The sequence below is a fragment of the Ictidomys tridecemlineatus genome, chromosome 5 (assembly GCF_052094955.1).
Source record: "Ictidomys tridecemlineatus isolate mIctTri1 chromosome 5, mIctTri1.hap1, whole genome shotgun sequence".
Lineage (NCBI taxonomy): Eukaryota > Metazoa > Chordata > Mammalia > Rodentia > Sciuridae > Ictidomys > Ictidomys tridecemlineatus.
The window spans coordinates 132027806-132044165 of record NC_135481.1 but is presented as its reverse complement, the minus strand read 5'-3'; the positions used below and the strand labels follow the sequence as shown (position 1 = coordinate 132044165).

General features: G+C 44.7%; 1 protein-coding gene across 6 annotated transcripts in view; it reads right to left on the bottom strand.

Annotated features, from left to right (window-relative positions):
• Nucleotides 1-10922: 10922 nt before the first annotated feature.
• Cemip (cell migration inducing hyaluronidase 1) overlaps nucleotides 10923-16360 on the bottom strand; it is a 168308-nt gene continuing 162870 nt past the window's right edge. For all 6 annotated transcript variants that reach the window (XM_078051093.1, XM_078051096.1, XM_078051095.1 and 3 more), the window contains 2 exons: nucleotides 15970-16070; nucleotides 10923-13952 (listed from right to left, as the gene is read on the bottom strand). In XM_078051093.1, the coding sequence (XP_077907219.1) occupies nucleotides 13825-13952; nucleotides 15970-16070 (229 nt within the window). In that variant the 3' untranslated portion in view covers nucleotides 10923-13824. The remainder of the gene's footprint in view (nucleotides 13953-15969; nucleotides 16071-16360) is intronic.

The window sequence follows — 16360 nt, the reverse complement described above, 5'->3', positions numbered from 1 at the left end:
GTTTTTTTGTTTTGTTTTTTTTGGGGGGGTACCAGGTATTGAACTCCGGAGCACTAGACTATTAAGCCACAGCCCCTGCCCTATTTTTGTATTTTATTTAGAGACAGGGTCTCACTGAGTTGCTTAGCACCTTGCTTTTGCTGAGGCTAGCTTTGAACTTGCAATCTTCTGCCTCAGCCTCCCAACTGCTGGGATTACAGGAGTGGACCCCTGTGCCTACCAGATGGCAAGTTTTGAGGCCAGCCTCAAAAAAAACAAAACAAAACAAAACAGTGTTTTAATTCTACTCCAGTATTGCCAGCAACTCTTGGGACACTGAGACAGGAGGATAACACACACAACAAAAGCTTTATATATATATATGTATATATACACACACACACACACACACACACACACACACATACATACATACATGCCAGGTGCAATGGGGCGCACCAGTAATCCCAGCAGCTCAGGAGGCTGAGATAGGAGAATGGTAAAGTCAAAGCCAGCCTCAGCAAAAGCAAGGCACTAAGCAACTCAGTGAGACCCTATCTCTAAATAAAATACAAAATAGGGCTGGGGATGTGACTTAGTTGTACAGCATTAATGGGTTAAATCCCCAGTACTACAAAAATAAAAATGAAAGTTGAAGTTCCCTGAATTCCCAGGTTCTTACTTTTAGGATAAAAGCTGAAATCTTGATTTTTATTAAATTAGTACCATCACAGTAATGTTAAAAGTTTTCTTGTAAAAAAGAACAAATTCCTTCTACTAATGCACCATCCTAGCTACTCATACAGTTTTTATTTCACCACATTTCCTTTCAGATCATTGACTGAGTGCAGCATTCACGTCCTAGTAGAAATAGCTTAAGGATTGTTGAAAGACTGGCAGTGAGAGGGCTCTGGCTAAAGGTTTTAAGGAGGGGTCATAGCCTTTCCAGTGCTTCACAATGTGTGTGCTTTTTTTTTTTTTTTTTTTTTAAATCAGATATAAAGATTAACTTGGCTGTGAAATCTGATGGCAAATGCTTTCCTATGGCAAAGCTGTGAGGTGTCTTGAGATGTGTTGGGGGAGGCTAGAGCTCAGAGCCAGTGTCCTTTCCAGCGTAAAGGTCCAGCTCACCTAAACTTGTCACAGAACCCTGTAGGTTTGAAGCTGAGAGAAATCCCCTCCTCGACCAGATTCTGTTCAGGCTTCTTTAAGTCCACCAGCCCCCCACCTTTAGTCTGTCTTTGGCTAGGTTAGCTTTCGAAAGAATGCTGTCAAGTCAATTTATCAAGAACTTGATCTCTGATTAAGTATTCTACCCCCCTGGTGATGTCTGATCATCCTGGCCTGCCTTCTGCAAGAATTCTGTAAAATTTGTTTATCCAGAATCCCTCTCATCCTTGATGTTTCCTCTCAGTCATTTTTCATCCACTGATCCCACCCTTGGCTATCAATTCCTACTGTCCCTGCAGTATTTGGAATTGAGCCCAGTTCTGCACTGAGGTATCTTTTCCCTTATTGCACTCATTACTGATTAGAAACCCATTTTTGTGACTATAACTACTGTCAGACTCTGGTTTTCTTTGACAAAGTCTCTGAAAGAAAAAGTTCCAAAGAACAGCTGAGTTGGCTATACAAGAAGTTGGAGCTGGGGAGGAGGCAGTTGATGGTAATCACAACAGTGCACATGTTTTAGACTTCAGTTTACACATGCTTGCCTTCATTCACTGCAAGTGAGCCTCACACCTGCCCTGCAGTGGAAGTGTTGGTACCTCTAGTTCTCAGATCTGAAAGGGGAGGGGAATTGATTGTGACCCCCACAGCCAGAGAATGTTCTGTCTCTTTTGTAAGATCGCTGTCAAGTGAAGTGGAGTTTTGAGTTCTCTCTACAGTCCAAAAAAACAAGGCATAGCTTGGGAAGGTGACTTGGCTACAATCCTTCTCCAAAGCCATCACTCTAAAGTGCTCATTTTCTTCCCATAAAGGGAAGTCAATTTGAAAGTTAAGGGATGCTCCCACTAGAGGGCAGCAGAGACCCACAGTGCTGCTTGGCTTTCCCATCACTGCTGATTTCTCCACTGCTCCTTAGGTGAGAATTCTTCAGCTATTATTTTAATTAACATGTTGCTCAAATGCATTTGCAAAATATATGAATATCTGTCTACACCTCTATCACTGAATTTCTTTGAAGCCTAAAGTCTTATCTAATCCTGTGTGCTATTCGAACATATTCCATCCACACAGCAACCCTGTAGTCGATACTGTATTATCATCTCTGGTTTACACACAGGGAAACCAAGGTTCAGAGAAGTTAAGTATTTTTCCCAAAGTCCCACTGTAAGGAAGTGACAGAACCAGAGTTTAAACCAGGTAGTCCAGCTCCAAAGTTTATACCTCCCACACCCCTGCCCATCTCCTGAGTGCCTTGGAAGAGAGCAGCTTGTATCCTGTGGACCTCTTTGCAAGAACCACCTGCCCGGTAGCTTGAGAACTCCCCAGTTAAGGTCTGAATGCCCATAAATTCCAGGAATTGTTTGGGTCATAGGGATAAAGACGAGCAGGGGAGGCAAGTTTCTACCCTCCTTACATTTACTGACTATGCATTAGAAGACCCTCAGTGTCATGCACTGTGTAATGCACCTACTTTGTCAGGCACTAGACACTCTTACCTAACTGTGCATGTTACTACTGTATATAGTCTCCACATCCTTCCTTTCCTTGCTATAAACCCCACAAGGTTGGTGTCAGTTAACATATAATATGAAGCCCATGAGAGCAGTTTTGGGGCTTTATTCACTGTATCATCCTGGGCAAGTTACTTAAGTGCCTAGGACTGTAGGCACTAAAAGAATTTTCCACCTCATAGAGGTGTATGATGTGAAGCACTTATTATTGTCATGTATTACTTCTAATTTTTTCTGTGTGTTTTATGTTGCAGATGAGTAAATAGACTCAGGTTAAGCCTTGTCAAGATCACAGCTAGGCAGAGGCAGGTTGGTGTCCCCTCTGGGCTATTCTCTGGAGGGGCAATATTCTTTTTATTGTAGCACAACACCCCCAAGGTTGGGGCTGGGATGGAAGTCTACATGGGCCAGAGATTTTCTAGAACAACAGCCACCTGCCCAGCATAGTGCATATAAAAACAGACCTGGCCACTTCCTTTTGGACATAAATACCTGCCATTCCCATTTCTACCACTGATATGCTCTACCCTCAAGTGCTTGCATGACTGAGGACATTCCTGTCAGGGGAGACAGCCTTATCCTGACAGGCAGACCATGGAGCAGGGTTGCCAACATCCAGGATGGGTTGCAGGAGTCTGCAGGCTGATTGTGTTGTTTGCTGAGACAATGAAATTTCCGGTGGGCAGATTTCAAGAGGTCCCACCCAAGTGTCACAAGCAAGAAACTGGATAGCCCTTTCCACTTGGTCCAGTGTGGGGAAATTTGAGTTTGTTGCCAGGGCCTCTTGGCAAATTCTCCATAGGCCTTGTTGAGTCCACTTAAAGCTGAACTTTCTGTCAAACTCGGAGTCAATAGCCCAGGAGGAGTTTGAAGTCTTAGCACATAATTCCTGGCAAATTTAAAGCAAGATGTTTTTCTGAAGAATTGTGCTGAGGTTTCCAAGGTGGAGTTTCAGAACCAATGACTGGACCCTAAGTGGGGTAGTACTGAGCAAGGAGGTCTATAGCTGGTGGAATGTCAGGAATCCCAGGACATCTGGTCTGTTTTGCATCTGCTGCTTCAACCAGTCTGCATTCTTCCTGTGGGGAGTGAGGGCTCCAGTGATAGGCCTGGAAACAGGAGACCTCTTTGATCCTTGTCTCCCACCTCTGCCTGAAGTAGGATGACTTTGAGTGCTATACTTCATGTTCTGGAGCCTTGCCTTTCCATAAACAAGGGTGACAAGTGCTACCAGACCTGGAATTCACATCTTGGAAGAAACAGGGCAAGAGGGACTCATACTCCAATACAAAGGAAGGCCCTGATTTCCCTGAGACAGAAACTTCCTTGCAAATCTGAGATCTTTGTTCTGTTAGAACTCCTGCATGGTAAGGACTGAGTTTTGGGTCTTTGGTTCCAACCTCTTACATATTTCAATTTATTACCCCTCTGAACCAGAATGTGTCATCCCTCTGGGCCTCATCTAGAATAGGCCAGCATTACCCAAAGGAATTTACTCAGGGAACAACCCACCAGGGAGGATTCTGGTACTTTAAGCCAGTTCTTTGTGCTTTTGAGATACAAAAGCAAGGTTGCCTAAGGTGATCCATACCTATAATCCTAGCCACTTGGGAGGCTAAAGCAGGAAGATAGCAAGTCCCAGACCAGACTAGATAACTTTGGAGACCTTTTCTCCAAATAAAAAATAAAAAGGTAGAGCACCACTGGGTTCAATCCCCAATACCAAAACCAAACAAAACCAAAGGGGCAAGAGGTACAAAGCCTCTGGGCAGAGAGGCAGTGGGCTATGGAGAACAGGACTGAATTAGCTAAACACACGAATGTGTATACAACGACAGCTATGAGAAGTGCTAAGCTTCTAACAGAGGCATTTTCCTAGGGAGGCTAGAGAAAAACTTCCAAGAGCAGGTGGCTACTAAGCTGAGATTATAGCAGGCATGAGTGAATACAGGGTGGGTGGCCTGGAGAGCCAGGCAGTGGCACCACAAGGACAGGAGTTCGTCCTTGGCTATAGCTGAGATGCTTGCATGCACAGTGCAAACACTGATGTGGGGAATGTTAGGCCATTGGGCTTTCAAGTCTTTTTTAGTCTGTAATATTCTGTGACTTCCAGATCTGAGCCCCTGCAAGTGCTCTGAAAAAGAGCAGTTTGTTTTTTCAAATCCTTTGTAAGTATTATTTCAGTGAAGTATAATAGCTCTTCAAATGAGACCATATTTTACTTAGTCATCTCATACATTTTCTAGTTGAATACTGATGAAACCCCTTCCTCCTTTACTGTCTGTTTTTGTAAGGACCTATTATTATAAGTCTTTTTCTATCAGGAATCCCTTTACCTGGGCTTGCAGCCATCTGAGACAGGGCCCCTTCAATTGTGCTCACACAGGAGCTGTGCTCGGCTCATGGGAAGCCTCGTGCATCCTGCCCAGCCAAAAGGTGGAAGTGAGCTGGGTACTTAGGAGGCTGAGGCAGGAGGATCACAAAGTCGAGACCATCCTGGGAAACTTGGCAAAATAAAAAGGGAGAGGGAAATGACTCAGGGGTAAAGTACCCCTGGCTTTAATCCCCAGTATTAAAAAAAAAAAAAATGGAAGTGCATTTACCCAGAGGATGCCCTTCATCCTCCCAAGCTCTGTGGATAACTTCAACCTCTGTTTACTTTGGTCACCCCTAGATGAGAAGAACTTTCTGCCTCTGCCCTCACAAATAGCAAGCAGCCATGACAGGCTATCCATAGAACTCTCATACCCAGCTGATAGTGTGGGGTGGCCTGTGAGTTTGGGGAGCTCAGTAATAATCCAGCTCGATGTTACATGTCAATTCCTTCTTTCTGCAAAACCCCTAGGGGAGGTCCCTTGGAGCCTCTCAGTTGGTTATTGAGATATAGCCGTGGAAAGAGAGGAAAGCCATAGCACATTCATTTTACTCTTCTGCATTTCCTTCAGGGCCTCTCCCCTCCTGTGATTCGAGGCTTCTCCTTCCTTTGTTGGAATTAGGTGATAGAGCTCAGGATATTCCCTTCTAAATCAAGTCCTTCTGTCCTTCTAGGATGTGGCTAGCAGCTCTTATTCAGAATGAGGGAGCAGTTGTCATCTGGAGTCCTTAACATTCCATGTACTGACATTCTGAGGTCCTTGGCAAGGACAGTATTGCTGACAACTTCATCACATTGGGAGGTGACAATTACAAGGCCTCTGTAGATTCTTTGGACTGCTAAAGGGTAAGTGACCAGTGAAGATAATTATTTGTTTAGATGGATGAGTGTTTGGATACATAAAGAAATGACTGAGGCAAAAATTTTTATTGGTGGGAGAGAGCAGCAATGCAACGATTGCTAAGAAGAGGAGAATTGGGATGTTTCAAAAGCAGCCTGCCCCAGGAATTTTCTTAAGGTGTTTGTATGGGGGCATAGGAGGGTGGAGGAACTTTTGGCAATGGCAACGATGACTAATGTCCTGTTGTGCCATATTCCAAAATTCTCGGCAAAATACTTCTACAAATAACTTCCTGATGTTCATGTAATTTGGGGGAACCGAAAAGAAAAGAGGCTGTCTGTAATGGTTAATTTTATGTGTCAACTTGACTGGGCCACAGAATGCCCAGGCATTTGGTCAAATATATTTCTGGATGTGTCTGTGCTACAGTCTGGATCTTGAATCTCCTCCAAGGGCCCATGTGCTAAAGGTTTGATCACCAGCCTGTGGCTCTATTGGGAGGTGGTGGAACCTGTAAGAAGTGGGGCCTAGTGGGAGAAAGTTAGGTCATCAAGAGTGTGACCTTGAAGGGAATATTGGGATATTAGGACCCTAGCCCCTCATCTCCTTTTTTTTAGGGGGTGGGGGTCCTAGGGATTGAACAATTGAACCTAGGGTGCTTTACCACTGAGCTACATGCCCAGCCTTTTTAATTTTTTATTTTGAGACAGGGTCTTGTTAAATTAGTGGGGCTGGCCTCACTTGAGATCCTTATGCCTCAGCCTCTTGAGTTGCTAGGAAGGCACATACCATGCACCCAGCACATATCATGCACCCAGTATTTAATCCTTAAAAGAGAAAAATTGGTCTCTAAAACCTGATGACATTCAAGTCATCAGTGTTCATAGTAATAAGCCTTTAGGCTACAAATAATGTAATTTTATGTTCTCAACTGAATCATAGAGGCTTGATTTTTTGGTAAAGAAACTGTTTTTGTATTATTGTGACTGCAGTGGTTGAACTCCCTTCTGCTAACTCAATACCCACATGCCACCAACTCATTTTTATGTTTTCTTGTGGTAACCTTTCTACTCTCTAAAAAAAGACTATATTTTGTTTGCTTTTATCTTCTGCAGTGGCTTGGAAAGGAGATATCTTATTTTAAATGGAATTAATTATCATCATTAGTTTTTGTTTTCATTCTTAAACCTATAATTACAAACCTGTCAATGTCTAGAACAACATAACACATCCCCCATGAAGATGGAGAATTTAACACAACCTCTTCCTCTGCCTACTCATTCTTTGCACCAGTCTTATTGTATTCTGGTTTAAAAGTTGTTTGTTTGGGGGCTGGGGTTGTAGCTCAGTGGTAGAATGCTTGCCTAGCATGTGTGAGGCACTGGGTTTGATTCTCAGCACTGCATATGAACAAACAGAAAGTAATAAAGGTCTATCATGAAATTTAAAAAAATATTTTAAAAAAAGAAGAAAAAAGCTGTTTGTTTGTTTTGATACTCGGGATTGAACCCAGGGATGCTTAACCACTGAGCCACATCCCCAGCCTTTCTTGTTTTTATTTTGAGACAGAGTCTCATTAAATTGCTTGAATTTACAATCCTCATGCCTCAGCCTTCCAAGCTGAGGATTACAGGCATGAACTAACATACCTACTTCATGAATTTTCTCTATTGTGTTTGATGCTCAGTGTTTTCTGTGAGGAACAGTGAGCCTTTCCTCCCTCAGCCTATCACCCCACTTTCTTTCCATCCCTTCCTTATCCCAGTGCAGCCCTGAAGATGTGGATTCTCTTCCAGTTGCCTCTCCCCCCATATCTTCCTCCTTTCCCTGCCATTGGGGGAAAACCTGCCCAACTTCCCTAAGCACCTCCATGGTAAGGACTGGGGTGGGTCACAGGGCAGCCATTAGGGTCCTGGCTTCACTTGTCGCAGCAGGAGGGAGGAGACAATCTGCTTTAAACAGACTGAACACATTTGTAGAACATGGTTCTGCCAGATGTGGGGTGATCTGCTGGCCCCTACTTTGTAAGAACTATGGTCTGGCAGATGGGGTGAGTGACAGTCATTATCAGGGTACATGATATAACCACACTGAGCCTTGGATCCTGGGGGAGAAAAGAGGAAGGTGCCATGGGAACAGGGGTGGGTCATAGAAGGCCATGTGTGGAACTAAGCCTTGCAGAGTGACAGGCATAAGCCTAATGTCGGGGAGAGAAAGGAAAGGGTGTGCTATTGGAAGGGGACACCAAGGTCCTTGAGCTGTGGGAGATGGTGAGAATTCTGTGTGCCTGGGGCTCAGCTGGGGACAGGAGGATAGGGGGTGACAGGATGAAGATGCAGACATTCATCACTTAGGGGCACCTGTATGCTCAACTGAGACTGGTTGGATGTGGGAACTTAATTCCCCTAAGCTCCTGCTTCTGACTTCATATCAATGAATTGAAGCAGATGTTCTTAACCCTAACTTTCCTGGCCTCTCAATGTCAACTCAGGTTCTCTCTGAGTGAACCCTCACGGTGCTTCCCTCCAGGCTGCAGGGAAGGGCCCCACCCGCTTCCTATGGCTTGTCCAGTGCCTTTGCTCCAAAAGCCCCGCTGCTGCCTCAGCTAGGAATGTCCCTCTGGCCCTTTTGCACTTAGTTCATTCTACTCATTCTGCAAAAGCTCCTCTGCTGCCTTTTGGCCTCCGTTCCTGTCCTTGTAGGCTGGCTGGGTAGATCTCCTCCTCTAGTCGGTCTCAATGTGGACGGGGCTAGATGCTCACCTAATGCCTTCTATGGTGACTCTGGTGGGCATCTAGTAACTACCACAGGAGCAAACAGTGAAGTGCCCCAACGCTTCTACCTCTCTCCCTCTGTTGTCTACGTATTGCTTCTTTTGCTCTGTGTCTAGCTTGTTACAGGGTCCCATTGCCCATCCTCCCAAATGCCTTTGCCATTGCATCAATAGGTATTTGTGGACTATGTCTTCATACACAGTCATGTTTATGGCTGACCATTCCCCATCATCAAATCTAGTAGTCCCTAAAACAAGCCCTTTTTCTAGCCCAACCCACTGACATACCTTCCCTAGTATTGCTTCTGAATTTATACCCATGTGTCCCCAGTGGTCTATTCTTCTTCCCTGGTCATCCCTGAGTCATAGGTCGACTCCTGTCCCACCTCAGAGCATGAACCTTCCCTGACCACTCCAGGTGATGGTGATTCCTCTCTGTATAGAGGATTTGGCCATGCCAGGTACATCTGCACACGCCTGTAATCCCAGTGACTCAGGAGGCTCAAGCAAGAGGATCACAAGTTAGAGGTCAGCCTCAGCAATTTAGCAAGACCCTTTCTCAATTAAGTCTAGGAATGTAATTAATGGGTAGAGAGCCCCAGGTTCAATCCCCAGTACCAAAGTCAAAAACAAAACAAGAACTTGGCATGTCTCCCACTGACCATGTCACTGTATATTCTCCATGGAGGGTCATTTCACATCCCCCTTTGTGCAGAATGCCTGAATCGATGCTCAAATCAAAAACATTTGTTGAGATTGGAGCAAAATGAGTTAAAAAAAATTCACATTATTGGGGAGAATTATTTTAGATAATAGAACTCTTGTCTGAATTTTAGTAAGATGGATGTGAAAAAGAAAATATTTAATCAAATGGACCTTTTTATATAGGTTTAAGAGGAAACTGAGCCCATGAGAGATGAAGGGAATTGGTTAAACTGATACTTCTATCTTAATTAAGGAATCTACATAGAAATTAAATCCTTGAAGATGAGACTGTCACTCTCCACTCTTTCTAAAACTTGCTAATCTAGGAATTGTGAAAATGTTTTTGCTTCTGATTTGGTTATGAGGGTTTCATTTTATTTTGCAAAATGTTCTAAAATAAAAGTTTGCATAAACTCTATTAAACCTGAAATAATGATAAAAGTTTAAAAAAAGAAAAAACATTTGTTGAATGTTTACTGATGTGATCTCTATCTCCCGGTAAAGTTTTGTTTTGTTTTGTTTTGATACTGGGGATTGAACCCAGGGTTCTTTACCACTGAGCGGCGTCTCCAGTCCTTTTCTTTTTTTATTTTGAGACAGAGCCTTGCTAAGTGGTGGAGGCAGAGGCCTGAAATTTGGATCCTCCTAACTTAGCCTCCTGAGTAGCTGGGATTGCAGGTGTGCTCCACTGCACCTGGGTGGTAAAGCTTCTTGAAGGCAGCAGTCATGTATTCTCCACTTTATGGTTGATATCATATCCCCAAAACTGGTGTTCCAGATGTATTTGTTTACTGACAGCTTGATACAACCAACCTGCCCCTCTAAGTGGATTGAATACACACAAGCACACACACACTTGCACACATTGGAAGCATAGATCTTTTAAAGATCCCAGTATATATGTATGTCCCAGTAACTCTCTGGAAATGATCAGGAGAACATTCAATGATGATGGGAAAGTTTTCTATTGGCACACAATATGGCAGCACCAGCCATGTGTGGCTGTGGAACACCCACATTGGAGCTGATATAAATGAAGAACTGGATGCTTAATTGTATTTAATTTAAATTAATTAAATGTAGGCAGCTGCTGTGGATGGTACAGCTCTAGATTAACTCACCCTGTTTCAGCCTCTGCCCAACACTTGACCCTCTCCAGCCCCCTGATCCCCTCCCACCTCTTCCCAGGGGTGCCCTCCACCTGCTCCTGCCCTGCTTGATTTGGACCTATTTTTCCACCTTAACTTCCATGTTCTCAGACATTGTGTTTGACCTCTGGCCAAATAGTGCCTGGGAGGAAGAGACGTCCTGCTTCTGGTCCACACTCTAATGTCCCCTCCAGCCTGGCTTCCCCAGTGGGAGAGGGGTAGAACCAACAGCCTACTAATGGCTTAGGAGCACGGAGGATATAGAACATTCTGGACTTGACTGTTCACACAAATGATGTATCTCAGTGGATCATCTTCACCTGCTCTTAGAAGTGCCCTCTTGGGATGAGAGCAAGGTAAGGGTTTGATATATAGGTAGTTCTTGAGAAGAAGGTCATAGAATTGAAACACAGACTCAGGATGATTTCATCAATCTTATTTTTCTTAGAGAACTGAATTAAATGAGGCCCATTTTAATGGAAAACAAAATAATCAGACAACATGGTGACATCCTTTGTGTGTTTACCATGGTACAACAAGGTTTTGTGAACCAGAACTAAGCTCTGGGAACTTCTTCCAAGCAGTCCAAAGGACATCCCCAAACATGACACTTAAGACAATTCTTCATTACTCTGACAGTGACTTCTTGAAACGCTTGTGTAATAAATAAATAGAAAATATATCTTTGTTCATGGTGACACCTACAAGAAATGTTTACATACAGAACACACTATACATCCATTTCCCGAAAAAGGACCAGCTATTTCGGCAACAGGAAAAAGACAAGTATTTTAGAGGACTGCTGTTTTGTTTAAAGGCCTTAATCAATTGTAACACTTAGAAACAGAACAACAAAAACAATTTTCTATACAGTAAGGAAATCTGCACTATCAGGGAAACTCCTGGACATTGACTCTTGCTGAATGGTTTAGGAGAGAAAGTTTTATGTACAGGTCCTGTGCTATTGAACATATATACAACTCTGAGAACGTTCCAAAAGATTATTTTTTTAAATGAACTGAGCCAAAGACATTCAACATTCCTGGCCACCTGAAAGTGATCTTATCCTAAGTGGTTCACAGTGTGAGACCCTTGCTTGAAAGAGTTTGAAATTTCAACCAAACTGTAGACAGAAAGGGCGTGAGGTCATTTTAACTCTACTGTCACTCATCCACCCAGAAGTGGCCCTTCCTTTGATTTTGGCCTTTGGAGTAGCCATGTCTTAAGAGGCAGGGTCCCATTGTCACCTCCCAGCAGCTGGAAGATCAGTTTAATAGGAATGATCCCTCTGGCAGTTGGCTCAACCTTGGGAGTGGGCTCTGGGACCAAGTCTCATGGATGCAACTGGGCAGAAAGAGTCAAGCAAGCCTGCCCTCTTTGAGGGAAAGAGTTTATGATTGGGGCAGGAAATGGGACAAAGGTAGTTTGTGAGACCCAGGGAGACCTTGGTGTCTCATGAGCAAGTATAGACCACAGATAAAGGTTTCCCTCATCTAGGGGTCTCTGAGTTCTCTCCCAGGTAGAAAAGGGGGAGAGCAGGGTATTGAGCAGTGGCTGAGAGACCCTGGCCTGGAGCCAACAGTTCTTTGGACCCCCCCCCACACCTGCCTCACCAGAAACACGCTGTCACATCCTGAAGCCATCCACTAGGCTCCACCTGCAGAACTGCAGAAACAGGTAGCACCAAGGGGGTTCCTGCAGCCACCATGTGCCCAAGTGTGGTCTGGCAGGCAGGGGTGGCAAGGTGTAGGCTGCAGGGACCACAACACCAGAAGTAGGGTAGGATTGTGTGTGCAGAGGAGCAGGAAAGAAATAGCTATGAGCTAAAGATCATTCTATTCTGATTCTTTTCTTTCCTTCAAGGGATTTGTCCCCTTTCCAGAAGCTACTTCAGGAGCACTGGCATCCTGGCTAGTTGTGGAGGCAATGTGGTATGGCACAAGTGCTAGGAGTGGGCTCCTGGGGTCCTGCCCTGTCTGCAGTTCTTTCCCATCTTATAGCTTCATTTTCCCCAGCTGGGAGATAAAGGGTTGGACTAGATGGCTCCTGATGAGCTCCAGCTCTGAAGTTGCAGGCTTATTGACACATGACCTCTCTAGAGTCTCCTGAGTCATCTCAGTTCCCTGGAGGAAGTGCCAATGACTTCCTTAGAGTCATCAGGAGGCTGGCCAGGAACCAAATTCCACATGGCTCTTGGTATCACAAGCACAGACTATTCCTCCCTTCTGACCATGGTTCTCTGTCACAAGTGGGTCAGCTAGCAGAAAGAAAAGAGTAACCCTTCATCAACCAGCTTCAGCAGGTAACGGCAGGAAGATTCCACCTCTGAAACACTAGAGAGGCCAGCCTGCCTCTCTCCAGCAAAAGCCTTTGCCCTTCATTTCTGCAAGTGCTGCTGCCTCCAGGAGTGAAAGGCCTTCTGGACCAACCCAAGCAGATGCAAATATTCCCTTCTTTCAACTTTCATCACCTCCATTTCACCTCTCTTGGGCTTCTTTGTTTGGAATTAGAGTGCACTTAGACCTGTGGCTGCTTAACTCACTTCCCTGAGCCCCTCTCCACAAGGTGTGTTCTCACCTCTCCATCCTGGGTGCCCCAGGCCACCCCATATCATGGTACTGGCTGAAAAGAATCATCTACCGCTGGGTTTTGGGTACAAAGTGAAAAGCCACAGTCTTCTTGAATCTTAGAACTGAACTGGCCTTTAAGAGTCACCTTGTCCAAGTACCAATGTGCCAAATCTCCTGAAAGTGGGACACCTCCAGAAGCAGGGATCACTTCTTCCCAGGGGTAGCCAGCCCCATCTTGGAGAGCTCTGTTGACACACTAGCTCCTATTCCCATGAAGACTGGTCCTCGTTTACAGGAATAAAGATTTGCTTAAGATCGGGGCTCTTTCCCCTACTTCTGTCCCCTAACGCATCTGCTGGTGACCATGGGATCCATGAGTGATGCAACCTTCCAGATATCTACTGTGTGGGCAGGGCTCTGCCAAAGTGCAGTATAGCTGCCAGCACAGCCCAGGGCTTCTCATATGGTCCCCACATCCCCACTAAAGAGGCACAGATAAGAGAGAAGCACCCAAGAGGCTGCAAGAAAGAGAAGACTTCCATCCTTGGCCAACACTGCCCGAGGGCTGCAGGTAGATGCTTGAGTGGGGGCAGGTGGCAGCACCAGGATTATCCAGTATCCTTTCCTTGCCCATCAGGGCTGATTCACAGCCTCCCAGGCAGCTGCTGGACAGGGGCTGGAAAGTCACCCATCCTGCCTCTGCTGCCCCGCCATTATAGTCTACCATGGGAGGCACCAGCGTGATAGCTGTTCTCACAGTTTCTTCTTCCTCAACACAGGGATGGGCACAACTTGGAAGATCTTGGCTGTGTGGTCCTCTGTCTCCAGAGTCACCCAGATGGGCCGGAAGGTGCCTTTGAAGCCAACAAATGCCATCTTTTCTGGAAAGCAAAGATGAGTCACATGAACAAAAATACTAGGAGAGAAGGGTCACACCCCACCCCTTCCTAGGGCTCCCCTTCACTACTCCCCTGTCCTGTTACCACCGGGCACTCCCTTCCTTGCCACACTTGACTATCTCCTGCTGAGAAGAGCTCTGGTCCCAGCTACTGGTAGCACCTGTTTTTTGATCATCTGGGGCACACAGGTCTCACCTGTACCTCACTGCCACCTTAGCAGGGTGGAGGCTCTGTTAGATATAGGACAGCCATGCACAGCAGGAAATAGGATACACTGGGAGTGAGGAATCTCCAGGAACCCTGCCTTCCTTCAAGCTGATCTGTGGAACACTGGGATTCAGGACTTGCTGGTGCTCAATTTGCCAAGTGATGGCATTTTTCTATAAGAGCTCTTCCTCAGCTCTTATCACTTGTGTAGCTTTAGAAGTGGACTATGTATCCAAGGTCACAAAATAAATCATGCAGCCCAGACTAGAACTCCAGACTCCTGTACCCCATGTAACATTCTCTGTCTTGCATTTCCAAGGTTGACTCTACTAGGAGTCAGGGATCCATGTCTACGCTCAGGAATGGCCTGGTCTGGTCTGGCAGGTAGCACACATTTATCACCAATGAGCAAGAACCACTTGACTTGAATCATCTTACATACATGAGGTTTTTGCAACAGGGGTCTTAATTTAAAAGAGAGAAGCTGAAAAATAATTCTAGACTGGACTATAAAAGGATGCTTTTCTTCCTCTGTGTTGTCTTCTGACTGCCGTGAAGGGCTTTCATTTTTCTAATTTTTCTTTGGTTGTTTCCTGGGATGAATATCCATGTGATGAGTTACTGGTTTTGTTGTCTTTTGTAGTCAGGATTGTGTAGTAGCTCAGAACCTAGCTCTGATTTAGAAAGGTTAGAATCTGTATCCTAATCCCATTTTCCCCCATTTTTATTGGTGCATTATAATTTGACATAATAGTGGAGTTTGTTGTTACATATTTATACATGCACACAATATAACAATATAATTTGGTCAATTTTAGTCCCTAGTACTTCCCCTTTCCCTCTTCTTCCTCCTTCTGGTCTCTTTCCTCATCTTAAATGGAAATAATAGTACCTCACTACTGAATGAGTGAGATAATTATGAAGCTTTATTTAGCAAGGTGCAAAACTGAGCTTAAATAATAACTACAGTGATCACTGTCATCATGTCCCTTTCCTCACAATTTCCCAAGGACTTGCTCTGGATAATCTGTGGCAGGAGCATGCCACCTCTGTCCTGTCCAGCTTCACCGCTGCATCACAGAAGAGCTACGAGGCCTTGGACAAGCCACATAGATTCTCTGGGCTTTAAAGTTCTTCCTTCTCTTAGAAGACAAAGGAGAGTTTTGCCAACTACAAAAAAAATCTGTGAAAATATTGGCAATAGCTAGAATGTTGAGGGAAATGGAGACTTTTTCAATCTGGATAATGGGAATTGTAGGAAAGTTAGGCAAAGCCACTTTCTTGGTGATACTTTCATTGAATAAAGGACCACTCACAGGCTTGGGTGCAGGAATGCACACCTATAATCCCAGCTACTGGGAGGCTGAGGCAGGAGGATTGCAAGTTCAAGGTCTGACTGAGAAATTTAGTAAAACCTTGTCTAGAAATCAAAAAGAGTTAGAGAATATAGTTCAGAAGTAGCAAAACCTTGATATCAATCCCCAATACCACAAAAATAAATGAATGAATTTTTTAAAAAGGGGCCACTTGCTGAGCACATGGGTGAAGAATTATAGCAATTATCTTTTAGGGCCTAGTCACAAATTACAATAAATTTTCTGTCTCATAAGGATGTAAATAAGTGGTATCTTGCACATCCACTCCAGTAGACGCCTGGGAATAGTGAGGATTCAGAGGCTATACACAAGTTTAGAGGAAAAGAATGTTTTGGACTCAATAAGGGATAAGATCAGCCTCCATGCTTGGCACTAATCTTTCTTGGTTCTGTTTAAACCCCAGTCTGGACCCTTACCTTTCAATTTGAGACCTTTGTCTGCCCCAAGCTTTTCCAGCACTCTGGTCCATGGACCTCTGGTGATGTATCTTCCCTTTGACACCATGAGAACTATGGAACTGAGCAAGAAGAGACTGATTAGGTGACTTAAACAAGAGAGAAAATTGGAGTCAGAGGTACCCGGGAGGGATGCTGGCTCACAAATGGTGGCACTAGGAGCACTGCCCATGGGCCCAGCCAGGGATCTGAGAAGGGCAGCTTCTCCTGCATGCCGAGATGACAGGCTCTTTCCAAAGGGTGACGAACATCCTGAGTAGCCCTCCCACACATCTGGCCACAGCCAGTGCTCCTGGTCTTCTCAAGCCTAAATGCAGCTATGGCTTTTACATGTCTGTCCCCAAACAAAATA